This window comes from Natrix helvetica (genome assembly GCF_964273705.1).
Source record: "Natrix helvetica genome assembly, chromosome: 3".
Classification (NCBI taxonomy): domain Eukaryota; kingdom Metazoa; phylum Chordata; class Lepidosauria; order Squamata; family Natricidae; genus Natrix; species Natrix helvetica.
Genome location: NC_138549.1, coordinates 112,117,030 through 112,144,046, shown reverse-complemented (window position 1 = coordinate 112,144,046; position 27,017 = coordinate 112,117,030). Strand labels below are relative to the sequence as shown.

The window sequence follows — 27,017 nt, the reverse complement described above, 5'->3', positions numbered from 1 at the left end:
TTTCACCTCAAAATCTGAAAGCTTTCCAGTTTTCTCCACCCAGTTGAAAGTTCACGAACTTGCCCCCACACCCACAAGTCCATCACATGGTCCAATCTTCCACTGCCATGCTGGCAGTTCCACCCATCCAGTTCCGGTCAGGTGCCGAGGTGCAGAGACAAAGGATGACCTTGGCTTTCTAGAAGAAATTTTGCTTTGGCTACATAGCATTTAACTCCATACAATCCCCCCTCCCATTTTCCCACAATAAAAAAGGCATAGCAGAATAATAAAAGGTGTGGCAGGCCAAAGAACCAAAAGGAATATGGCTGCAGGCATGACACACAACCTAAGGGAAAAATTAAAATGAGTAGAAATTACATATAAAACATTTTCTAAAAGAACAAATAAAAATCTAACACTAAAACTATCTTCAGTTTTATAGTTAAAAGGAGATAATGTTTTCTTTTTTCTTTTTAATGAATCAAACGACCGATGTGATACTCTGAAGGTAGTTAACTAGTCCTGTCTCCAGTCCCTGAGGAATCCTTGGATGTTTCAGAGTGCAGTGAGATACTACTTCATCATTTTATAGCATCTCCTCTGCATATGTGCGAACTATTTTTCATGCTCTGTTTAGGTCTCCAACATTAAGACAGGCCAAATGGCAGATTAGCTTTTGGTGTCCTGGGTAACGAAGACCCAATCCTTGGTGGTCTAAGCAGGACAAAACCACTGACTTAATTAAGCATACTAAACCATAGTTGAAACTGCGTTTCCCTGTCCCTTATCTAATGACTTATATTACAGGTAGTCCTCGACTTACAGCAGCACTGTTTGAAATTACAACAGTACTGAAAAAAGTGACTAATGACTCATTTTTCACACTTACGACCTTTACAGCATCCCCAAGGACACGTTATCAAAATTCAGAAACTTGGCAACTGACTCACATTTATGATGGTTGCGGTGTCCCATGGTCATGTGATCACCTTTTGAGACCGACAAGCAAAGTCAATGGGGAAGCCAGATATACTTAACAACAATGTTGCTAACTTAACTGCAGGGATTCACTTAACAACTATGGCAAGGGAGGTTCTAAAATGGAGCAAAATTAAGTTAACAACTGTCTTGCTTAGCAACATAAATTTTGGGTTCAATTGAGTTGAGGACTACCTGCAGTATAGTACATTTCGGAGTTGGTGTAATTACAACTGTGTGTCAAACGATTTAGCTAAATTGCTCTAGTTCTTTAACCAGAAGAATCCCATCTACTTTTAAAGCCAGTTTCAAGTGGTTCTTCCAAATCTTCTTGTTGTTGTTGTTGAAAAAATAAGATATGTAATAAGTTGATGGTGTGATTCCCTTCTTTCTTTTTGCCTTCAATGTGCTCCTTATATGCTCATGAAGAGGGAAACAGAAAGAAGAAAGACATCGTGGGCAAATTCTCTGTGCAGAAGCCAGAAAGAGGAATTAACTATTGGCAAATCCCAGGATTGGGAAACCAGGAGATTGTGAGTTTTACGTCTGTTTTAGGCATGAATGCCAGTTTGGTGGCTTTGGGCCAGTTACTTTCTCTCAGTCCAAATCACCACACAGTTGTTAAGGAGAAAATAGGAGGAGGAAGGAGTATTAGATATGTTTGTCACCTTTATGTATAAAAATAATAAAGCCAGGATTCTATTTTTTAAATTCATTGTATCGTGAAACCGATGCTATTTTAAAATCAAAATTGGGATTCTGTATAGCAAGACATAGACATTTATTTTGAACAACTGCCTTACATTCTAGTACAACCAATTCCATAAGTGCATAATTTGTTTACAAAGAGGACAAATATGAAACAATTTCTCCATGTTTTTCCACCCATTTATTATACCTGCTATTTATAATTAAATGTAGACGTTTCCAGGACATTACAGGGTTGAGTTTTGTTTTGTTTTTAAAAATAAACCTTTAAACTCCATTTTCCATATGAATAAAAAGGCTATATTTTTTGATAGTTTGCCGAATGTACCTTGAACACACCTATTCTCATATAAGGCATCATAGAAGCCTTTAATTAGGAGACTTTGCTGATATGGCAAATAAACAAAGAAGAAAAGAGTTTTCCTCTGGTTAAAGCAAATTAAGCCCTAGTGGATTCTTAAGGCCAACCTTTTTTTCTGACTTGCCCCTCTCAGGAAAAAAAAAATCTTCTGGTAAAGTGACTTTTAAACTTTACCAACTACGCTTTGAAAGAAAAAGTATTCCATCTAGAGCTAGTAGTGAAATCTAACAGCTCTGGGGGGGCCAAAAAGACCCCCAAAGCCTATTAAGTCCTCCTTTTCTTCCTCATTGGGGACTTTGAAGCAAGAGTATGAAGTATTTTGCTTCACATCAACAACTTTTAAAGGGCAGAAGTTCCTGAAATTAGGACCACAGAAAAGTAATGGAGAATCTGTTTAGAGACATCTGCTTCAGGGGCCAACGTAAGTAATTTTCAAATATTGTTTAGAAATGAATGGAGCAATCTCAAGGTAATTGATAAAGGGCCTGGGTTATTGGGGTGTGGCAACTTAGCATGAGACAATGTAGTCTAACAATTTCTAAATAAACCACAACAAATATTTTTCCAAATATATAATAGAACTAAACCCCCAGCTTGTTCCGAACATTGGTCTTATATTTTCAAAAAATAGGAAAACTGAAATATTTGACCCATAAATTATTAAATACATTTCAAATCTCCAAAATGAAATTTCAAGGGTCAAATGTTGAGTCTCACTTCTGGATGTTTATGTAATGATAGCTTGTTATATCATACAAAAATAAGAGTTTAGTATAAGATGAATGACCTGCAATTAATTTGGTGTCATATTCTCAGTATCTTCTACCTCTTGCTATCCATAAAGATAGTTGTGTAAAACTTTGCCTATATTGTGTTTATTATGATATCTGCACAAAATAATTATCTTTGTTGTTAATGAAAACTTGTTTAAACAATCAAACATTGAATATATCGGTTCCAATTTCCAACTTTGTAAATCTAAAATGTGTCCAGTTTCTATTTGTCAACATTTTTTTTATTTTCTGTTTGTAAAATTTGACTGCATATGAATTTGTCCTCCAAAATATGGAGATAAAAATTGTTTTTTTTTTTATTAAGTTGTTTAATTGCCAAAGCGTGGCAGTGTGGAACACCTTCTGCTGGCTGATATTGCAGAAGGAAAAGGAAACTGGGGAAAATAAGTAGTCTGGTCTACTTAAACTGGTCTAAGGAAGACTATCCTAGTCTTGGAAAATCTCCTTCTTTCAGATGTTATCTATCTAATGTTATGAAAATAGTGCAAATCACAGCATTGACAGATCTGTTGTAATATTCATTTAGCCTTTTCATTTTAGGTTATTTAATAAAAGTTATTTCATTTCTTTATTTGTTTAAAAAGGGACTGGACAATCCTTTATTTTATTCACATTCCATCTAATCACACGACCTCACAGTCTCGATGAAATAAAGCAGGAAAAAATTCTAAACCAGGAAAGTATTTAATACTGGAGCCAAAACAAAAATATCCTATAGATATCTCATAATTGTATGTGCACCGAACCAGCAGTAATGCCGGCAGCAACCCACCCCTGTCCTTGGCAAATAATAAAACATCAATTACAAGTCTGGGACCAAAGCCAGGTTTTCAAGCTTTCTAGAACCCTAGAAAAGTTGGTGGTGTCCTTGACTCTTGTTTCTGTTCCAGAGGTTGGAGACCATAATAGAGAACACATACTTCCTTAGTCCCACAAGATGACAATGCAGTCAGAAGTTGACTGGCAGCCAATGCAGCTCAGATAACAGTGGTGATACACGGACATACCAAAAGACACATACATACTGCTTGCATTTTGAATCAGCTGTAATTTCAATGTAGTCTTCAAGGGCAGCCTCCTACAGACCACATTACAATAATCTAATTGTGAAGTCACAGGGACTGTCTGAATGGCCACTGGTACACAACATGAACCTCTTAAAAGATCCACCTGGACACAGTTGTTACCTTTGACAGTAGCTATGAGGCTAGAAGTACCTCCAGATTGTGCACTAGTCTTGAATGGAGTCGTTCACTACCATCCCAGACCATTGTTGGTAACATCCCTAATGAATTTGGGGATTCATACTGCCACAATCACTCAGTCTTGTTAAGATTGAGCGAAAGTCTGTTTCACCTCATCCAGACCTGAACAGCTTCCAGACATTTGGGTCAATACATGAACAGATTCACCTGTGCCAGGTTGAGATGTAGAGCTGGATATAATAAGCTGCATACTGCATACTGATGACACCAAAACCTGAACTGGCAAACAGATGAACCAGGGGTTACATGTAGAACATGACAGTAAAAAGGGTCAAGCCTGAAGGATCCCACACACGAGGGACCATAAATGCAATCTCCCCCCCCCCAATAAAATAAATTTACAGTAGAAACAAAGACTCTATGCATTCCTATGTTTGGGAATTAGGTAAAATATTGTCACAGACAAAGGAATGATATAAGAAACAGCGTAAATAGACATTTCAGTTCATACCTTGTAAAATAAGTAAGAGATTAAGATCACAGGGAAAAAATGCAATGTGTCATTTACATCACCTTAGTACTGGCACCATGTCACTGTTTTAAATATTTTTTTTCTTTATATAGATAGTAAAGAAAATAATAATGCCTGCAAAAAATTGTTCATTGCTAACAATATTTACTTAAAAGTATTTCCTGAGGTTGTGAACAAATCCGTTCCTTACCTATGAATACACATGAACAGAACTGCTCTAATTCTGTTTGTTTTTTAAAAGAATGCAAAGTGATAGAATCAAGTTATCTGAAATCTTTAAAACACTATCAGGTTCTTTAGAATTTAAAGAGTTAAATCACTGCTTAATATATAATGGTTCTAATGCATTAATAATATACATTTTTCTCTTTTTCTTTCTATTTCTTCCATATAAATTAATAAATATAATACAATATATTTATTGTATTATATTAAGCATATTTTTTCTTCCATTCAATCATGTCCAATTTCTGAAGACTGCCTGGAATAGTCTCTGCAGTTTTCTTGGCAATGTTTTTCAGAAGTCATTGGCCATTGCCTACTTCTTACAACTGGCTTAACCATTACACCAATTGGGTCTAAGACTATATTTCAGAACCTTAAATTTGTTTATAAAATTAGAATCTATGTACAAACTAGGGACAGAAATGTTGGTAGGAAAGATTATGTAATAAAAGAGCACCTAAGCATTCTGTCTCCTATTATAGTATTCCTATTTATACTTACCAAAAGCAAAATAATTCCTTTAAAATGTCTTTTTTCTTTCTCAAAAGCAACCAGGTTAGGAATGATACTGATCTCTCCCATAGTTTCAGTTTCTTGTAAACTCGATTGATTTCCAACAATGACATTGATTTAAATATTTAGGGAGAAAAATACAGAAATGTAGGGGCATTTGCAAGATTGGCTTCACTCTAGCTGCTCAGAGTAACAAACTGGCCAATTTTCTACATACCAAGCCTTCTAAGGACTTGTTTAATTTAATTAATACATATTCCCTATCCACCAATTCATATTCTATCTTTATACTGAGACCTGCCTGCCCAGAGCATCCGATGGCCTTCCCCACCACCTTGAGACACAGCCCTTGCCTCCCTGCTAATTTTTTCCCCATCCACCAAGTCCCTACAGGGCTTTCCCAGTCACACTGGGCCACCACAGGCCTTTTGTCCCCTACCAGCCCTCCTTCCCTTCCCCATCACCCATTGCACTCTTATTTTTTGAAGTTCTCTGGAGCTACAGAGCTTTCTCAGCAGTGTGTAGACTACAGTATGTTAAGTTCCTAGAAGCAGCTTCCATTTCAGTGCAATGGCAAGGAATTGTAGGAGTGCTCAAAATGGAAGCCGTTTCTGGAAGGCAACCTAGCAGCCCAGAGACAAGTGGCCTGCCCTCCTTCCCCAACATGAGATTTGGAAATCTTAAAAAGGTAAGTGTATGATGTGGGGAAGGTAAGGAGTATGCCCAATTCCAGGGGGGATCTGGCAGGGCAAAGTGGGGGGAGAGGGGAAGAGAGGTGCTGTAGCATCCCTATAGTCGATCTTAAGAACAAATGACCACAGGGTATTACAATGGCTGTAACTTCAAAACCAGGTCATAAAAAAAACTTGGGGAGGGGTCTGTCACATCTGCTAAGTGTCAGGTCATTAAGTGAAGACTACCTTTACTATGTTTGAACAGTGGTTCTTATTCTCTATATCCATGGAATTATGCATGTCGGCATTTTTTAATTCAACAAATATGCTTTTTCTCACTTATATTAGCCTAATATTTTCTCTAGTTTTCTTTCCAGAGTTATATAGTTTGTTTTATTCTTTGAAGTAAGTCATTATTTCCCCATGCACTGCATTTGCTTTCAGATATGCATATAATTCTTCAGCTGATCAACAGAAACGGTGTGTGTTTATATATAAAAGTTCCAATTCCTGAAACAAACTTAATTCCTTATAAATATTAAGATGACTAATATGTAGCATTTGCATAAAACAGGTCCCATGTTGCAAGATTTCAAAACCAGCCCTACTCACACATTGAATAATTATATAGATTGTGTTGTTGTTGAGAAAATGAAATTATGCAGGCATTTTCAAGAAACAATAGTCTTGGGGATTGCAGGAACAATACTTCAAATTCAACTATTGCTGTAAAGTTTTAAATTCACATTTTAAAAGCTTTAATTGGAAATGTTTCACAATGGAATGATTTTATTCCTCAGCAACACAGTCTGCTGAGAAAACACACTGGGTGCTCTGCCCTCCACACCTGAACTTCTCTGGCCTAATGTTTTTCTCTGCAGGGGCTCTTTCTGAATATTTCGCACAGATAAAATATGAAGGATTAAAAAATGATACCAAGAACAAAAATCCACATGATTTCCTTTTTCCTAAATAAATCTTGCTGATAAATTCCCAATAATTTTCAGTTCTGACATAAAGATTATTTCTAATCCATACCATAGTTGTTATTGCTTTATTGTATAATACAATATATTGTATTATTTAAAATGTTAATTAGATTTTATATACCCAACAGATGGTCTCTCATACAAAGTCAAGTTAGCTTTCCATATTTGGCCCCAAACTTGTCTCATTTTGAGGGGTGAGGAAATAACTTCCCTTTGTTTAAACAAGATAACTCTGTTTTTTCCCCATTGCTAGCAGTAAATTCCAGGAATCTGCAATACAGCCCCCATTACATTCCAAGATGGTGTCAATGGACATCATTTTTTTAAAAAAAGTGTATAAAAACATTAATATATTATTTTTTTAAAAACTGGATATTAGTGAATATTATCAAAAATATTAAGGATGCTCCCTGACCAACCATTGAATGATTATGACATCAGAAATAGATAGTGTGTCTCCCACAAAACTCTTAGATCAGGGATTTCAAACTTGCCACCTGTGTGCCAGACGAGGGGGAAAAAGTTGCGATACATCAAGTGATGACGTGAGTTTGACCCTCCTGTCCTTGATTATTCTTACCAGAACCTGCAAGTTAGAAATCCTTGTTGGGTGCTTATATACAGACACAAAATCATTTCCAAATCAGATCAACTAATTTAAATAAAATCTAATCCACTTCTTTACTACAGGTTAGTAATCCAGATTAAATAAAATGTACTAAAATAGAACCTAGTAGAAATAGAAAAGTAGAACATACAGAATAAATTAAGGCATGCAAGATAAAAATATACAAGTATCCTTGCATTATTTTGCTATTAGCAATAAACAAGTTTTACAAGCTAGAAGAGGCATTAATAAGCTGTTTCTGTATGTCTCGATAGAAATTACTATATAACAGAACATGAGTTCATATTTCAATATTACCATCTTTAGAAGGGCAAAGCCTTACCATGTAGAGAATTTTGTGGCTGTTTTTCCCTCCAGCTCTGCTGATGGTATTACACTGAATTGTAATAATATAAATGCTTGCCAAAATTTATCATTTGTAATTTCATTCAATGCTGCTTTGAAGTGTGCATTGCTGTGGCCCAATTGTACCTAACTGAGAGTTTGCTATATTCATGTAGTAAACAAACAAACAAACAAACAAACAAACAAGTATCATCATCATTTTAGCCATTGCCTATCCACTGCAGGATGAAGGCCTCTTCCCCATGTTTCCAACCTATATGGTCTTGAGTTTTCTTTTGACAATTGGGGCCCCCAATACTTGCTGATGTCGTCGATCCATATCGTCTACTTTCATTTGTTCTCTAATCCATGTGTAGGTCATAAACTGTATGTGTATATATAAGATAGAGATACACATACACATACAAACACACACACACCAGCAAATATTGCAGGCGCAATTAGCAAATGTATGTGTGTTTGTATGCGTGAGTGTACTCGCGCAATACTCTGACTGCAATCCTATATTTAGGATCCTAATCCTAACCTTGCATTTAGTTCCTTGCCAAAATAAATTAAATACAGAAGAGTCAGAATATTGACAAATGTTCTACTACATCTCCTGAGCAATTCCAATTCTATACACGTCCCTCTGGCCAATAATTCAACTCCTACAAATTTCTAAACTGATATCTACAATTTGGATCACCAGAAAAAAAATGTGGCATTCCTTTATTCAGAAGTATCCTTTTGGAGGTACCTATTAACCCATAATGTTCAAATGAGATGAGAGCCCAGATCCAAATATGATGTTAGATCTATATCTGCCCAATAATGCTGGAGTGATGCCCTTTCCGGGTATATTGGGGGTATCTGTACTCCTATCTTAAATATTTCGAAACATTTTTATATCACTACTATTCTAAAATCAGCTGAAATACTGTGTTTTTAAGCTGGCAAAATTGTCTTCATTAAAAAAAACAGCAAAACTAAGTTCCAGAAATTACAATTTTTATTGGTGCCTAATATTTTTGAAAAAGTATTATTTTTTCTTTAAGGCAATTTGAAGTCTTCAACAAATACTAATGCTACAAAGCACATATATTGCAATTACTCCTAAGAAAAATAACATTTGGTTCTTTTTGAGAATTCAGTTATCCCTTGTTTTCATGCTTCATACAGTGCCTACACTCTTTGCTTTCTTCTTTACCATCTGCCCGTTTCTCTGGGAGAAATTGCCAAAAACCTTGACTATGTCATCCATTGCCATCATGTAGAAAAGAGTGCCATCTCCACCTCCACATATCCCTGTGGTATAACTGGAAGACAGTTTGAAATAAATATATTAAAGGTTCCAAAAGGACCTTACTATCTTTTAAATAACTGTTAGAGGATGTAACTTTTGCCAACAAATATCAGAGTCATTCCAATATCTGGCAAAAATACTTTTATGATTTTTCTTATTTGCTAGAGGAAAATTCCCAATATTACTAAATGTTAATTATTCACATACCTAAGTTTTATAATATTAAAGACTATACTATAATTGTAATTTAACAATTCAGTTCCAGAATTTAATTTAATACCAACTACAAATGTACAAGCTTTTAAATCTCTCTCTAGCTCACATTATAATGCTCCCTTTTATTCATTTCCTGGCCTACCTACCTGTCCTTGATATTTTACTACTTCAGTAGGGCAAAAAGACACAATTACCTTCATTCTTTTTCCATCCTGTCCAGCAGTTGAAATACTGATACTTTAATAACTGTACAAAATGTTGGCATTTATTTATTTAATCACAATTTAGAGGCTGCCAAAACTCCAGATTACTGTGATGGTTTGCATTTAAAATGAAAATGAAATGGAGATCAACCCCCACTCTGTCCAAAAACTTGGAAGATGACATTCATCTTCATTTCAGTCAACACCAAATTCCTTATATGTTCCAGAGCTCACTTCATGTATCTCTAGTTGGAAATGAAGCAAGGAATCTCACTCTTCTTCATCAAAGTGCTGGGTGAAGAGATGCAGATCTTCACCACCCTTCTAAACAACAGAAGGGAGATTTCGGGGAGATCCTCATTTCAGAAGAACTTCATTTTTAATATGGGAGATAGGCAGTTCCCCAAGTAACCAGGCCTATGCCATATGGTTAATTCATTCTTGCAATTTTCCTTTCTCATCCCTGTACTTCCATAGTGATATTGAGGGTTACAAAGCCCGAGGCATATATAGGAGAAGATTTATTTCCCCTAACTCTGAGTCAATAAGTGGTTTTGTGGGGGAGAGTGTGTCATGCATATTTCTGGCTTTCATATTATTTCCCATATATAATGACTGCTAATTTCTACTAATCTCAAATAATATTTTCTTTAGCGTGAAAGGCAGAAGACATACATGCTAACAACTTGCAAATGTATACATAAAAAAGAAACTCTGAAACCAGCAGTTTACAGCTAATCAAAATTCAAATGCTACCTAAACAGCTTTGCCCTCTCCTGATCAATAAAACATGAAGAAATACCGGTCTTTATACCCATATTGCTTTTCTATAAATCTATCAAATAAAATGCAGACAATAACCCACCTGATGTGAAGAAAAAACAAGTTTAGCGACATCTATAGAAATTAGCATCTAAGTTACTCCACAGGAAACTCTCCACCACCCAAGATACTACTGTATAGAAAAAAAAATACTACAAGAATATTGCAATATAGACAATAGATGTCAGAGTAGAACTTGACTAGAAAGACAAATAGTTTTTTAACAGGCATTCTGCAAAGTGAAATAAAAACAAGACATGCTAGCAACAATTTTACCATGGTTACCCTGCTAATATAAAATAAAAATATAATTACAGATACAAACACATATGCACAGGGAGATAAATACATATGAGGCAGTGCAAATTTCTTACCCAGACCCTCAACTCCTAAAAGATTAAAGTCTTTAAGAATCAGAGTTGGGGGCCGTGGATAAGAAATGAATAATACATCCCACATTCCATATACACATCAAGGGATAATGAGACACTTCTACGATTTTCTTTTTTCTAGAATGGAATGGCAAAAGAAAGATTACAATTGTACTCTTTTTTATTGAGGCAACAATGGCTAGATTCTCCTTTGGAAAGAGGACTAATGTAAAATTGGGAAAATAAGTAAAGCATAATGTTCACATAATTTCACCTCTACTGGCAGCTCTGGTTAACTTTGCAATGGTTAAGGAACCGGTCATAAATTCAGTAGAATTTTAATAATCTGCTTCTAAAGCAACAGAAACCATAACTCTAACCTCAGTCTACACCTAAGGTCTCAAACAGCTTTGGGCAGCAATTTCTGCCTCTGTTCATAGAGGTCATTGGTGCCCCAACATACATCCAGCTATCACATCATTTCAGCAATGATAATAGGACAATTGACTAATATATAAACCAAACTATGTTTAAATGTCTATGGAGATTCTCAGTCACCTAGATCATGGTTGTCCTTATGGTACTTTTTTCAAGAGACAACTGGACTTTCTTATTTTACTTTGAAGACATTTCACTTCTCATCCAAGAAGCTTCTTTAGCTTTCAAGCTCTGCTTACTGAACCACAGAGCTTCTGTTACATGATTCTATTGTTTCAGTTACTGGACCTATTTTTTATCCAAACAGAACTGCCCTGAAACAAACGAAAAACCTGGCTTGGATCTTGTGAGCTCAGAATATTGCGGTCACTGATGCTTGTCCTGATAACAATAGTGAATCACATCATAATGCATAGAAAGGAATACCCATTTCTGAAGAAAGTCACTATCACAAGGAGTTATTTAAAGTTCTGCTCCTTTTTTGTATCTCAAAGTGTAAAATGTCTACTACTGCTATTAAATTGTCTATTACAATGATTATTCCATAAGGAAAAACTACTATTCTATAGGTGCTAATTAGAATTTTCCATATGATCTTTGTTGATATAACTTAAATGATGAGTAGCCAGTTGTTGCTTATGAAAGACAAGCACAACTTGAAGGCTAATGTCTCTATTGAGACAAGCTCTTGCTGAATATAAAGTTATAGTAATTCTATACCTAGGGATAATATTTGCTGACTTTAGAAAACTAATTTCCTACTGAACAAGTAATTTTTACTTCACTTTTTAAAATTTGCAAAACCTTGTAGAATCATGGTGATGGCAATGCAGATGTGCGCAAGCATATCAGTAGTCTACTGTGGTCTGTGCTATACAAAAAAGACTAATGTTTAAGGTGAGGGTTTCCATAATTCAGAAGTCTTGTTGCAATTGCAAATGTAGCCCCAACCTTTTCCAAAGTTCAAGACTAGCATATAATAAATTCACTACTAGAAAACTCTTCTTCCTACGATAAGCAAGCTATTTTCATCAAGAGGGAAGTCGAAATCTGGTGATCGGGAGGACTGAGCTCGGTGATGAGAATACATTCTTATTGATCAGTATCAATAGTGGCATTTTATACATATTGCACCAGAAATGGATTGGTTACCAGTACATTTTCAAGTGCAATTCAAGATACTGATTGGTTAAATACCCAACGGCTTAAGGACACAGTACTTAAAAGACATAAATGCTGCCAAAATGCCTGCTCAAGGAGTTGCAACACAAGGAGGACCAATGGTGGACATTCTGTATAAGTCTCCCCTATTGTGAAATACCTTACTCTCCAAGATTAGAATGGTCTCCAGTCTCTGTGATACACTGTGTTTGAAATCTTTCCAAAGTTAATTAATGCATGCCAACAAATGCAACTGAATTTTGAATAGAATTAATGACTGGCATGTAACAGAACTCTTGGTACCTATGTTATGCTCTGGTATCTTTTATGATGATCACTGATCTGAACCTAACTAAGTAGAGAAGTTAAAAACCACCTCTCCCAGACAGCTAATTGGGTCCAACTAAGAGTCCAATCTTTCTGTACAGAGGTGTTAGGTAAAGGTATGTAAGATTAGGAAAAAGCAAGACACTCTGATCTCAATGTATTTAACTATCAATTTATAGTGAGTGCATATAATTGCAGCTATCTTTCATTTTTAGAAAAGCAGAGTATTTTGGCTAAATTTGAAAAAAATATGCAGGGTATTTTTACTTTTGTAAGTACAAGTATATTTAAATTATATGTAAATAACACAGATTTGTCACAAGATAAGGACCAATAATGGTTTGGAAATGTTTTCATGAGAAAGTCAATGTGTAGGTATAGTACTTTTAATGACAAAAGCAATGTTCATCTGTAATTTTTTTTCTGTGCAGTAAATGAAAGAAGCTGCTCATTAACTATGACTGTTTGGTTTCTATTACAGAATGATTTCTTCTTCAGGGATGTGTATCAATGTCCTGAAAGAAAAATCTATTTTTGGTTACAACTGCAGAAGCTAAATAAATCAAATTATCTATCATATCTAAACAGGAAATTGCTAGGCAGGATAAACACCTATAGGTTATTCTAAGCTTTAAGTGAAAAAGTGAGATACAGTATAATTACCAATATAATAAAGAGTGATTACTATGGAAAGTAGTAGTTTTCTTAAAATTTAATGGAACATAACATGTTTGGTGCAAAGATAAAAAAAATGTATGAGGTGTCAATAATATGTATTCCATTCTGTAAAGCACAATGGCCAAACTATTTTTATGTATTTAGTTTTATATTTTTATTCTATTTTCCTTATTGTTTATTTTATTTTCATTTGCATTATTTTAAATCCTCTGTTATTTCATGTAATAATAATTAGTCTGAATAAGAGTGTGTTTCTACTGCTTTTATTTATACATACCGGATAAATTCGCAGAAAATAAAATGAAAAGAGCCTATCATTGGTACAGAATTTCTGCCTCATTAATTTTTTTTTTTTGAAAATATATTCTGGTATACATATGAACAACTGGCCAATATACCCTATATTGCCAAAAGTATTCGCTCACAACTGAGTCTGTATGTTATTGAACAGAAGATGTAAGAATGTCACACTTAAATATACCGGAAAAGGCTGAATTTTCATTTCCTAGTTTCAGGGTCTTTTCCACACGGTTTATATAGAATTATATTTCAATATGGAACCACATAAAAAGCATAATAAGGACTATTCAAGGGAATTCTAAAGTTGATTGGGAAATATTAAGACATGCTATTGGGAACAGGGAGGTCAGAAGTTGGCACACATTTGCTTAATATTATCTATACATAATTGTGCTTGAAATTGCCTCATATAAGATCTGAGTAAACAGAAGACAATAATATTTCACATACCTGCAGCTGTAATAGCATACTGATTGATACAACAAATCACAAACATTTTCGCATAGGATAATAAAACAAAATAAAATTGCTAACTGTATCCAAATAGCCCAGCACAGGTAATATAGCTTTTGGTTCTCATTCTCAATACAAACAAATTGCTTTAAGAATATGGTTTGATCTACTTGTCTTGCTTTGTTTTGCCGTGTGTAAAAGAACTTATGTCTACCCCACAGTTCTATATATCATTTGAATTGCCCCATATAACCTTAGTCAAAAAAATGGTTAACATTATAGTGATCCATCCTTTAGCATTCAATTGAGCTGACTATCCAGTGAAATGCTATGAAAATGTGACAGGGAGATCACTCATCCTTGGTAGAGCCAAATACTAACACTGACTCATTCGCAAGGTCAGTCCACACACACTATCAGAACAAATGCTGCTTTAGAAGGAAAACAGTGAAGCATATACAAAGAGAATAAAGATGACCAGAGCTTAATGAACCCCACAAAGAAAAAAGAAATGATTCTAAAATATCATAGCTGAAGCTTACTCCGTAAAGACAATATTCACTGAGTGTTAACTTACCATTTAGGCCGGCTTGTGGATTTTACCATTGGAGCCATGCCATCTCGATAGAGGCTCTTTGTTTTACTGAAGTTGACAATATTGAAAATTACCCTCTGAAAAACACAATACAAAAAGAGAATCTCAGCTATATTGTATAACACACACACACACACACACACACACAGAGAGAGATTTCTACATGTTAAATTTTTATAACAGAATAGTGCACAGCTTAAAACACAGGCAATAAGGCAACCATTTACAAAACTCTCCAGGTCTGTACATTTAACATTTCCAACATTCTTCTTAGAGTACTTTTTGTATTGTATCAAAACTGTCTGCCCAAGGATTGAAAAATATTTTGTAGTTAAGTGAGCAATTACTTAGGGTGACAATGGTTCCATGTAGGAATCTTTCAAACTGCCTAAGATTGTTAGAAAATTCTGCTGTAGTCTGCATTTGACAGTTGCTGTTTGTATTCCGCTAGTAACCATTCCAGTGGGACAAAGAAAGGAGAAGAAAATGAAGGAGAAGAGGACGGTGAGCAAAACTACAAAAATAGAACATATATTACTACTAATCCTCTTGTGCCTTTTTCACCAGAAACAAGTTATATTAAAGAAAACTCATGGGAGCATGTTTTGAATGTACCACATAATGAAAACACTGGGTGGATGGGCCCAGCCCTTTCTGCCTAATAAGGCCCTACAGACTACAACAAAAACAGCATAATGTTCTGATTCAAAACATGCATAATTATGCAATTACTGAATACATGAAATAAATTAGGAACTACCAACACATTGGAGCAAGTAATCGTTTGGAGAAATAGTTTATTAATAAAAAATGAGCAAATTCATATTGTCTAATAACAACTGCTAAATCAGAGATACAACCATGCACATTAAACTAATGATAAACAAATCTTAGTAACTGGGTGAAATAATGCAGACAGTTGAACGGAATATCTAAAAATTGGCTAAAATGATATCTTGATTCATCTGATGATTCTAGTGATTTCCAAACAGGACTTTCATTTATGAAATTGGTAATTGGTATTTAACTAATTATCTATGGCAGCGATGGCGAACCTTTTTTGGCTCGCGTGCCACAAGTGGGGGGAGCGCAGGGGAGTCGTGTGTGGGCGTGACGAACCCATAATGCAATGTGCGACCCCCCAGTGCACATGCGCACACAACGCGTGACCCCCCCCATTTTTACATGCTTTTTTCGCCCTCCCCAGGCTCCAGAGGCTTTATAGGAGCCTGGGGAGAGCGAAAAGAGCCTCCCCCGCGCCCCCAGAGGCCCTCCGGAGGCTTCGGGGACCTTCCGGAGGCTTCCCTGAAGCCTTCGGAATGCTTAAAACCAGGGGGGAGGGGACGAAAGAAAATGAGGTGGCTGGATGGAGTCACTGAAACAGTAGGCGTGAGCTTGAATCAACTCCAGAGGATGGCAAGGGACAGGAAGGCCTGGAGGAACATTGTCCATGGGGTCATGATGGGTCAGACACAACTCCGCAACTAACAACAAACCAATTATCTGAAGGAGAAAGGTATGTTATTTCTAATTTAAGAATTTTGTGTGTGTGAATTTTACCCTTTTTTTCTGAACAAACTAGATTTCAGAGTAGCAGAATAATATTTTTATATAACATTGTATATAATATTTTCATATTATATAATTATTATATATTTCTAGTGTTTCATATCCCCAAAAATAGCAAGATAGCAATTATGATGTTTTTAATCAATACTAAAATTGAATTGATTTAAAGTGTACAGAAGAAGAGCCCTGGGGAGGAAGACTGCTGTTTTAATTTGGCTTATATTTGTAAATGCACCTTCAGTTACAGCAAAGGGGCTAGTTAAACTTCATGTACTTCCTGAATAAATTAGATAGGAGGACAGGATTTTCACACTAGTGACTTTATTCTTTGGATACAATTATGCATGTTATAGAAACAATTATGAGAAAGTTTCTAATTCTGCTAAATGTAAAATGACTAAAAAGACAGCTGGTAGAGACTGAAAATAGTCCCATTTCAATCAAGTGTTTCTCCTCTTCTACTAATAATTTGGGTAAATCCAATCAACTAGGTAAAGCAGAGTGTATGTATTTAAAACTGTTTAATGCGACAATTTCATCACTTTCATAGTGCAGTTAGCAAAATGCTGCAGTCCCTTCGATAAGCTATGCGCCACCTGAAATTCTTTCCTAAAAGTGATTAACTTTATCAAACTATGCCACAGGATTAATGGAGCATAGAAACCTGAGGCACTAAAATATTAAACTATGGAATATTCTCAGTGGAAGTTAAAATCTGCTATGTAGCCCATCCAGTGAAGTGTATAAAATTTAATAACTTCAATACATACCCAAACCAGAACCCTAAGCAGCCTGCTTACTTCATCTCTGGAAGTGAAATAGCGCTGTACAATGTTGTGATACAGTAAGCAAACATTTGCTGGTATATATCTGTGTGCATATATATGTGTGTGTGTCTGTACAGTTGTGCTGGTAATCTTTTTTTAAAAAAGATTGCTACTGGCTTTGTTGAAGTTTTGTTCTAGACACAACTTTCTGCTTGGTCCTTGCCACCATGGGACCTTCCCAAGTGCAAGAACAGATGCCTTTATTCCAGAGGTGGGTTGCTCCAAGTCCGGACAGGTAAAGGCGTACCAATAGCGGAAATCGGCTGCATCCTTCCATACTGTTGGTGATGGCAGGCTGGCCATGCCCCCATACTGGTACACTCTACTGGCCTGTCCCCGCTCGCTACACCTGCCCGCCCAGTTGCAGCTCGCTTGCTCTCTCACCCGGCCCATCCGCACCATGCTTGCCCTGCCCACCCACTTCCTTTGCCTGTCCAGCCAGTGGGGCTGCAGCCGGTAGGCTGCAGAGCTGGTGGTGGCGAGCAATAAGGGAAGCGAGCGCCGGCCAGCATCCCTGCTTCCTTCCTCCACGAGCGCAGCCAGGGAGAAATCAGGGGGAGAGAGGGAGGAGAAGGCCATCCCTAACAGCAGCTCGGTTTTCTCCTCCCTCTCTCCCCCTGATTTCTCCCCACCTCACTGCAAGCAAGGCGGCTGTCAAAGAGAACAAATTGCAAAGGCTTCTTCCAACAGCCGAGGAAGGAAGAGGAGCGGAGGCCTCGGCTGTTGGAAGAAGCCCCCATGCTTTGTTCTCTTTGACAGCCGCCTTGCTTGCCGTGGGGTAAGGAGAAATCAGGGGGAGAGAGAGAAGAGAAAGCCGAGCTTCTGCTAGGGACGGCTTTCTCCTCCCTCTCTCCCCCTGATTTCTCCCTGGCTGCGAAGGAAGCAGAGATGCTGGCAGGCACTCGCTTCCCTTACTGCTCATCACCACAGCTCCTGTGGCCCACCACTGCAGCCAGGGCCTCACCTGCCCTGCTTAGCTGGGCGGCTGGCCGGGAAAGCAGCTAGGGGGCGAGCAGCAGTGAGGGGTAAGGGAAGCAAGTGCCAGGCCAGCATCTCTGCTTCCTTCCTCCGAGAGCCGCAGAAGCATTGAGGGGAGGAGGGAAAAATGTGGGGGGAGTAGGCAGGCCAGAGCACAGGCAGCTGCGGATGAGCGAGCGGAGCAGAAGGGAGCCCCACGCTGGCTCTCAGAGAAAAGAGGCAGAGTTGCCAGCACAGGGCTTGCTTCCCTTACCACACTGCCTTGCCAGTTGCAGCCTGGGCCCCGCCTACCCTGCTAAGCTGGGTGACTGGCTGGGAAAGCAGCAAGGGGACAAGCGGCGGTGAACGGTAAGGGAAGGAAGAGCCAGGCCAGCATCTCTGTCTCCTTCCTCTGAGACCCATGGCAGTGGGGAAAGTGAGGCTTCTTTGCCAGCCTCCCAGCTGGGAAAACAGAATTTTTTGCCAAGTGGAAGGGATATGTATGTGTGTAAGGGGGGGGGGGAGAGAGAAAGAAAGAGAAAGAAAGAGAAAGAAAGAAAGAAAAATGAAGGAAGGAAGGGAGAGAAAAAGAGAGCGACAAAGAAAGAAAGAGAGAAAGAAAGAAAAAGAAGGAAAGAAAAAGAAGAAAGAGACACAAGAAAGAAGGAAGGAAGGAAAGAAAGAAAAAAAGAAAGTGGGAGAGAGAGGCAAACATACACAAGAAAGAAAAAAAAGTGTAGAGGTTATACAAAGGTTATGTACAGACATGCGCAGCAAACTGCCATGATCTCACTAACCGGTTACCTCAACATCTATGACCTTATCTAATTAGTAGAGCCAGTCAGTACCAGGAACTATTGTGCTATGTGAAGCCTCTACTCTGGCTGGGATGGTCTTAGAGATTGACAAGAATAAGCCAATAAGATGCTGTTGCTATCTATGCTTTTGCTTTGCTTGTTGAAACTGTATAAAAGCCACATAAACTCTGCGTAAGGCAGACAGACATTTTGGACACCACCTGCTGTGATGGATTTCTGAGACGGAAAGGAAAGGGAAGGGAAGGGAAGGGAAGGGAAGGGAAAAGGGAAGGGAAAAGGGAAGGGAAGGGAAGGAAAAAGAACTTATGATCCCAATTGAGCCCAAAATTTTGGTTGCTAAGCAAGAGCATTGTTAAGTGAGTTTCACCACATTTTACAAGTTGGTCACGCCCACCCGGTGACATGACCGCCAAGCCATGCCCACAACATTGGCCAATTTTTTAAAAACAATTTTTATTTATTTTTGAACAAAGACAAACATAAAAATAAAAAAAACCATCTTCCATTACAAATTGTAGAAAGTGTGTCAGTTGGTTACAGTATTTCCATGCATCTCTTCCATAGTCATCATCTGCTTTACATATCAAATTGCATATTTTAAATTCACATATATTCATGTATATCACAATTATTATATCTCAACCTTAATTTTACTATAATTGTTTTTACATCCTCTTATATATCATATTCAAAATCTAGAATAAGATTATATGATAACATTCTATTAAATCATCCTAAAATCATCCAATCGCAATGCATCTTTATACCATATTCTAGATAAAGCTTTTAAACCTCCTCTCATGTCCCCCATGTGTTGTTTATATAAGGTTTATATTATCAAACTAATATATCTATATGTATTGTTATCATTATTAATCATTATTTAACTATAGCTATTGTCACTTCATTTTATACATACTACTAGTAAACTAAATTTAGCTTAGTTTTCATTATACATTTTCATTGCATCAACCTGTATCTTTCCAGTAATAGTGCAGTCTTATATCTCTTGCCATTTGTAGCATTAATATTCTAGTTACTTTCTTAATAAATCTTGTATGAACTTCTCTTTGCAACATGTTGTTCCTTTCGTAACTCATAAAAGCTCGAAACTCAGCATCTGCTCTTTCCATCAGCTTATCTTTGGTTATCACTGGTGCTTCTGTCAAGATTTCTCTCCTTATCTCCGACAATTTTTCTCTCTTTTCTTCTTCTGTGCTTTGAAGTCTGGGGTAGAGTTCCAATGAATCTATCTTCCCTTTCCATATTCCGCTCTTGCCATTACCAACCACGCTCACTTTGTTAAAATAGGCCAAATTTTGAAACTCACCCTGCTTTATTCGCCAGTCCACTGCTGATGCACCACAAGCTAGTGTTTTCCAGCTTTCCTTCAAGACTGGTGTTCTCCAAACCAAGCTGTTTGAGGCTCATCAAAGTCTACAGCATTTCATTGCATTCCAGTGGTAACCCAGTTCACATTGCTTGAACTACCTGCGCAACCTCACTCATTACAGCAGATAGTCACAGTCTCTCTAGTCATTTTAGTCAGGGCTACCAAGATACTATGTTCTCTGTTGATTGGCAGTTGCTGTCTTTTTATAATCTTATGCTTATTTGAAGGATTTCCATTAGGTCAAGTAAACTATGGTCAGCCCAAGAAACTCATGCTTCCTTCAGCCCTTAAATTTTGCAGCAGAAACGCTTTTTGTTTCTACCCAGATTGAATAAAGCATGCTCCCCCTTGCTTTCGCACCACTTCTTCGCAGTATTGCAAAGCTTTCCTTCCCTTATTTTTTTAAAAGAACTTTTAAGTTTCAGTGTAGGATTGCTATTTTGTTTTATGAAACTGAACTGTCTGTTCTTCTTTGCTATATTTCCTTGGACTATAGGAACAAACCTTTCCCTATTCCTGTGATTATTTCATTCATGTTGTTTTAGTTTTTTAATGACTGCTGCTAGTTTATATGGTGTTTTTATTTTGCACTTTATTCAAACTGTAACTTTAAGTATATTGTAATCCAGGGGTCCCCAGGTCATGGCCCATTACCATGGCCTGTTCAAAAACGGGCCATGTGAGGGATGAGCAAGTGCACATGTGTGCAAAGCTCTACTTGCATAAGCAGCAGCAGGTCCTTGCAAACCTCCACTTGCATGGGCAACGGACACTTAAGCGGAGATCAATTGTGCTCACGTGTGAAACTCCACTCAATGGTAGAAGATCCCAAATCTTGCTCTCTCTCATAATTGTCTTAAATGGAGCAATTTATTAAATGCTGCTTCAAATCAGTTAAACAAACATCGTTCCTGGAAATTGCTCTTGAAATTAAGGACTTTATAGAATCCAATTCATCAACAGTTCTTAGAATATTCAATTCAAAGAATAGGGTTTATTTGTGAATATTTTTTTCTCTGAAAAGTTTACCCCCCCCCCGTCCTCCATGGCTACTTGCTCACCTCATTAATGAATGACACATATTTTATTGCCTTTGATCTTTAAAATTGAGCTAGGAAGAATATTCTTTTAAGGTGAGTCCTTGCATCCTAAAAGATTAGTCCAATAATATCTCCCTTGATGGCAGAGGTGGTTTCTACCGGCATTGGTACCGGTTTGCTTCGCATGCACTTCGCAGTGCAAAGCGGTAGAAACCCACCTATGCTAGAGGGACCAAGAACTCCATATTCGACTGCATCTCAGAAAGGTTCAGCAATTTTTATGCATAATTTGAGAATCTGGCATGGGGGGGAAAGGTTATCAAAAATATGTTTTTTCTCATGTGACATGATTCAGATTTGAGTTTGAGGATGGCAGGTGAAATGGGAAACGACTGGGTATATGTGAGATTCACATATTGAAGTAGTTCTTATTTTCTCCATTAAATGTTAGAGTGGATGAAAAAAAAGATGCTCTTTGTAGGCTTTTAAAAATGGAAAGAAAGAAAAGAATGAGGAAAGAGAGAAAGAATGAGAACATGGTAAAGAAATGACTGACTTCTGACCACTATTTATATGAGTACCTCTCATAATTTACCAAAATTTACTTAACTACACATTTGTTTAACCCAAAAATGTAAAAGTGACAAAAAACGAGGAACATAAGTGACTCTCACCTAAAATTATATTATATTTCTATCTGAATTCAGCTTCTAGTATTCGGTATTATGCCTCCGCAAGCTGACAACAATTACCACAATCAACAACACTTATCAAAGATATTTTTGTAGTATCAGAACCAGTCTGGCGGTGAGCCAGGTGCGCTTGTTTCTATACATATCTGCATATTTTACACATAAAGACTCCTATTTAAGCTTCATTTGATGATGAAATGGAGCTGGAGGTGCATACTAACTCTAATTGGTTAACTCAACATCTTACGTTTCTTCTTCAATTAATAACAGCAATACAACATCACTCCTACCTTTCTCAGAATACAATTTTTTGTTAATGAGAAAAAAACCTCCAAACTGGGCTAAAGTAATAATCCCCATAATAAATCATGCAAAGGTTTAAACAAAATATAGACCGTCTGATCTCTGCAAATTCCAAAGAAAGAAGTATTTCACATTACCAGGTATCAAATTAAAAATGCTGAAGGTGCTATGTGTTACCGTGTTTCCCCGAAAATGCGACAGGGTCTTATATTTTTTTGACCCACAAAAAATGGCCTTGGGCTTATTAAAGGGGAGGGCTCATTATTTTTGGGTTGCCGGGCGGCTGCTCCCTTGCGACTGGGTTCCTGAAGAGTACGATCTGCAGCCCACAACCATAGAGCGTACTTCCAGAGCTGCATCCGTCCTCCGTGCTTTGAAAAAAAAAAACCAAGCGGCGGACGGCGCCAGCAGCGGAGATGACCTTTGCACCAGCAGGGAGCAGAAAAGCCGCGGCGCAATTCCCCTCTCCAGCCATGCAGAGCCCCATTCACTAACCTAGGGGCATTCCGAAGGCACTGAGCGGGAGGCGGAGGGCGGCGAACAGGTGCTCGCGTTGCTTGGTGCCTTCCGGGTACTGCTAGGTCGGTCAGTGGCGCTATACCTGGCTGGAAAGGGGGGTTGCTGGGTGGCTGCTCGCAAGCTTGGTCACCTCATGGCTGTTATGTTGCTGCTGCAACAGCGCAACACAGCCATTCGACCCTGAGACTGTGCCTGGCTCTTCGGGAGCCCGCTCGCAAGAGAGCAGCTGCCCAGCAACCCCCCTCTCCAGCTGGGCACAGCGCCACTGACCAACCTAGCGGTACCCCGAAAGCACCAAGCAACGCAAGCGCCTTTGTCCCCACCTCATTCCCATGGCTTGGCGCCTTCGGGATACCACTAGGTCAGCGAGCAGTGCTCAGTCTGGCCTGAGGGGGGAGATTGTCCAGAGGGCTTATTTTCGGGGGTGGGCTTATATTTTTGCCCATGCGAAAAATGTGGCAAGGCTTTAGTTTCAGGACAGGTTGTATTTTCGGGGAAACAATCTTTTGTATATTTTCTAGAATACATAAGATGGGATGAGGTTTTGATTATCATTTGTTTGTCATATACAGATAATCCTCGACTTACAAACACAACTGAGCCCAAAATTTATGCTGTTAAGTGAGACATTTATTCAGTGAGTTTTGCTCCATTTTACGACCTTTCTTGCCAGAGTTGTTAAAGAATCTCTGCAGTTGATAAAGTTAGTAATTTGGTTGTTAAGTGAATCTGGCTTTCCATTGATTTTGCTTGTCAAAAGGTTGCAAAATGTGATCACATGACCTTGGGACACAGCAATGGTCATAAGCATGAACCAGTTGCCAAGCATCTGAATTTTGGTCAAATGTTCATGGGGATGCTACAAAGGTTGTAATTGTGAAAAATGGTCATAAGTCACATTTTTCAGTGCCATTATAACTTTCAATGGTCACTAAATGAACTGTTATAAAGTCAAGAACTACTTGTACTTTCTGTGACCAAAATAACCCTAACCCTAACCATTATGTGTACCATCTGATTGAATGTTCTCATTCACCAGAAATGCTAACTGTCACTGCTTATACTCCGCTGACTATACAAAAACACTTCACATTTCTCAACAAACTTTCTAATTAAAGCTTATAAAGTCCTTATGTTGAATTTTTTTAAATTTAAAATATTGACTATCTTTAAGGTCTAATGCTTTCCCATGGAATCCATTATCATTTCTGAGTTTAAATACTTTCAGCATGTAGTAGTCTCCTGTCTATTTACAAATATTAATGGCTCATTTACTATTAACGAAGGAAAATATCTTATCAATTGTGGAGGGAATTGTAGGGACTCATAGCTGATATGTTACTGGAGCACCTGTGCCTTATTATGTTACAAGTTGTTAAAGCATTGCATAGCTATAAAACGTATTTACTGTATTTTTCGGAGTATAAGACACACCAGAGTATAAGACACACCAAGGTTTTGAAGAGGCAAATTAAAAAAAAAAGTAGGTAGGTAGATAGAAGGAGAGAGAGGGAGAGAGAGAGAAATACAGTAGATAGGTAGGGAGAGAGAGAGAGTAGGTAGGTAGGTAGAGGGATAGAGAGAAAGAAATACAGTAGGTAGGTAGGTGGAGAGAGAGGGGGAGAGAGAGAAATACAGTAGGTAGGTAGGGAGAGAGAGAGTAGGTAGGTAGGTAGGTAGAGGGATAGAGAGAAAGAAATACAGTAGGTAGGTAGGGAGAGAGAGTAGGTAGGTAGGTGGAGAGAGAGGTGGAGAGAGAGAAATATAGTAGGTAGGTAGGGAGAGAGAGAAAGTAGGTAGGTAGGGAGATAGAAGGAGAGAGAGGGAGAGAAAGAGAAATGCAGTAGGTAAGTAGGGAGAGAGAGAGTAGGGAGGGAGGGAGGGAGAGAGAGGGGGGGAGAGAGAAATACAGTAGGTAGGTAGGGGGAGAGAGAGAGTAGGTAGGTAGGTAGATGTTTCCAGATGTATTTATCCATGTGCTGGAGAAGGAAATCGCTGACAACCTGCAGCACCGAAGTCTTTGTTTCTGCTGGCACAGCACTTGATCAATGTAATTCTCATTGATCACTCTAACTAAAGAGCTTTCTGAAAGGGGGGGGGAAGTTTTTGCACTCTGCAAACCTCCCAAAAACAGCCCATTTTTCGCAAAAATGGGCCTGTTTTCTTTCAAATAAAAGGCATGAATAGCCTTGGGGGAACTTGCAGAGTGCTCCAAGGGGGCAAAAAAGGGCAAAAAGTGGCCCGTTTTTCACGAAAATGGGCCCTTTTTTTGCAAAAACCGGCCCGTTTTTTGTCAAACAAATTGCATGCATAGCCTTATGGAGGCTTATAGAGTGCTACTGGGGCTGGGGGGGGGGCAAAACGGTAATAAAGCAATAGAAAAATAAAATGCACAGATTTCTCTATTACCTTAACCAGGGGTTCCCAACCACTGGCCTGTGGACCGGCACCAGGCCATAGCTTGCCACAAACCAGGCCGTGCAAATAAGCAAAGCCCCATCTCTCTCTGGAACTGGTCCCTGGTGCCCAATTGGGTGCCACTGATGTAAACTTCCTATTTAATCTCCTTTGAGAGAACAATCCTATAAATTTACTTCTAAATCAATGTGGGATTACATTATAAGAGGAAATGAAATAGTAACAAAGATGCTAAAAGAATAAGATGAAGAACAATGCCTATTTTAAACCATTACCTTTTCAATTTCTATAAATCAATTCACAAATCTACCAGATTTCCTGGAAGACATAGAAAACAGTCAAATGAAAAGTAATATGTCTATTATACGGTGGCTTTTTTATGGCCCAAAATACTTATTTTGGCATCAGTGTAAGAATCACTATCAGATAAATATATATTATAATTCTAAAGGAGAAGAAATGCTAAAAGCTTGTGTGTAACAGCTGTAAAAAAGATTGAAAATCATTTCCTTAGATTTCTTTTCCTTTTCCATTTAATTTCTTCTCTATCTTGTTTTTAGCATTTTTCTTTTATCTTTTTATACTTTCCTTTTATATTTTTCCTTCTTTATTTTTGAATTAGGTAAAATCTATCATTAAAATGTATTATTAATATAAATTTTATAACACAGAATTAATAGGTCACATTATTGATGTTTTCAAATATCAGAAGGCATGTGAAAGATGCATTCTCTACATGCTGATAGAAGAGAGGAAAGCTTCAAGGGTTTAAATTTGCTAGCAACTCTCATCAGGCTATAAGGAGGAAGCTAAGGAATTTATGACCAAGAAACAAAGCATCCATCCATGACATATCATCACAAAGCTTCACCTGCAGGGGGAAAAAAATCAAACCCAAGATTTGACAGGAAAACTCATGGCTACAGTTTGTGACATTGATGTTGTTATTGATATGGATTTCCTTTATATGATACCATTGTCAACTTAGAATACTACACTGCAACATTCAAAGCTTTCAAACAGTGATTAAGCAGAGTTCATAAGCATAAGAAGGAAATGTGGCAAAATTGCAGCCTTATGACCTCAAGCACCTCAAGAAGCAATGGCAAAGTTGGATCTCACCGCTGTGCCCCTTTGTATATTTTTAGAGGGAAAAGTTTTTTTGTATATTTTGACGATAACTGCACTATGCTTAGTACAAAAAGTCTTAGTGAAAAACATCTTCCCAGAATGTATAATTCCCTAATATATATTCTAGACTGGCAACAGACATTGTGATATGTTATAAGCATACAGTAGTCATACTTTAAGTATAGCCATGCATTAAACTTCTGTTTCCACATAATTAGAGACGTCTCTGTGTTTAGGCATCCATATTCTGTTCAATCAATATTACAGCTGCAAATGGATAGCAACAGCTGGCTGCTTTAGAAGTTTACTTGCAGGAATCTGCTGATATCTTACATCCTCAAGAGGAAGCAGCTGGGACTGATTCAAGTTTTTTTGCTTAATGATAAATACTATTATGCAGGGAAAAGCAACACTATAAATTTTAATAAAAACTGCCACTAATTCAAGTATTAAATGCTTCCTGGAAAACTGGGTACTCAATACGATCCCATTTTTCATGTAGGTATAGACAAGAACTTTTATTGTGTGAGAAAAAGCATTGAGATCTTTTTCTCCATTATTATATTG

At 37.7% G+C, this 27,017-nt stretch overlaps 1 protein-coding gene across 3 annotated transcripts in view; it reads right to left on the bottom strand.

The window, feature by feature from the left end:
* BEND5 (BEN domain containing 5) overlaps window positions 1-27,017 on the bottom strand; it is a 918,531-nt gene that overhangs the window by 748,787 nt on the left and 142,727 nt on the right. For all 3 annotated transcript variants that reach the window (XM_081947742.1, XM_081947743.1, XM_081947739.1), the window contains exon 4: window positions 14,766-14,860. In XM_081947742.1, coding sequence (XP_081803868.1) covers window positions 14,766-14,860 — 95 coding nt within the window. The remainder of the gene's footprint in view (window positions 1-14,765; window positions 14,861-27,017) is intronic.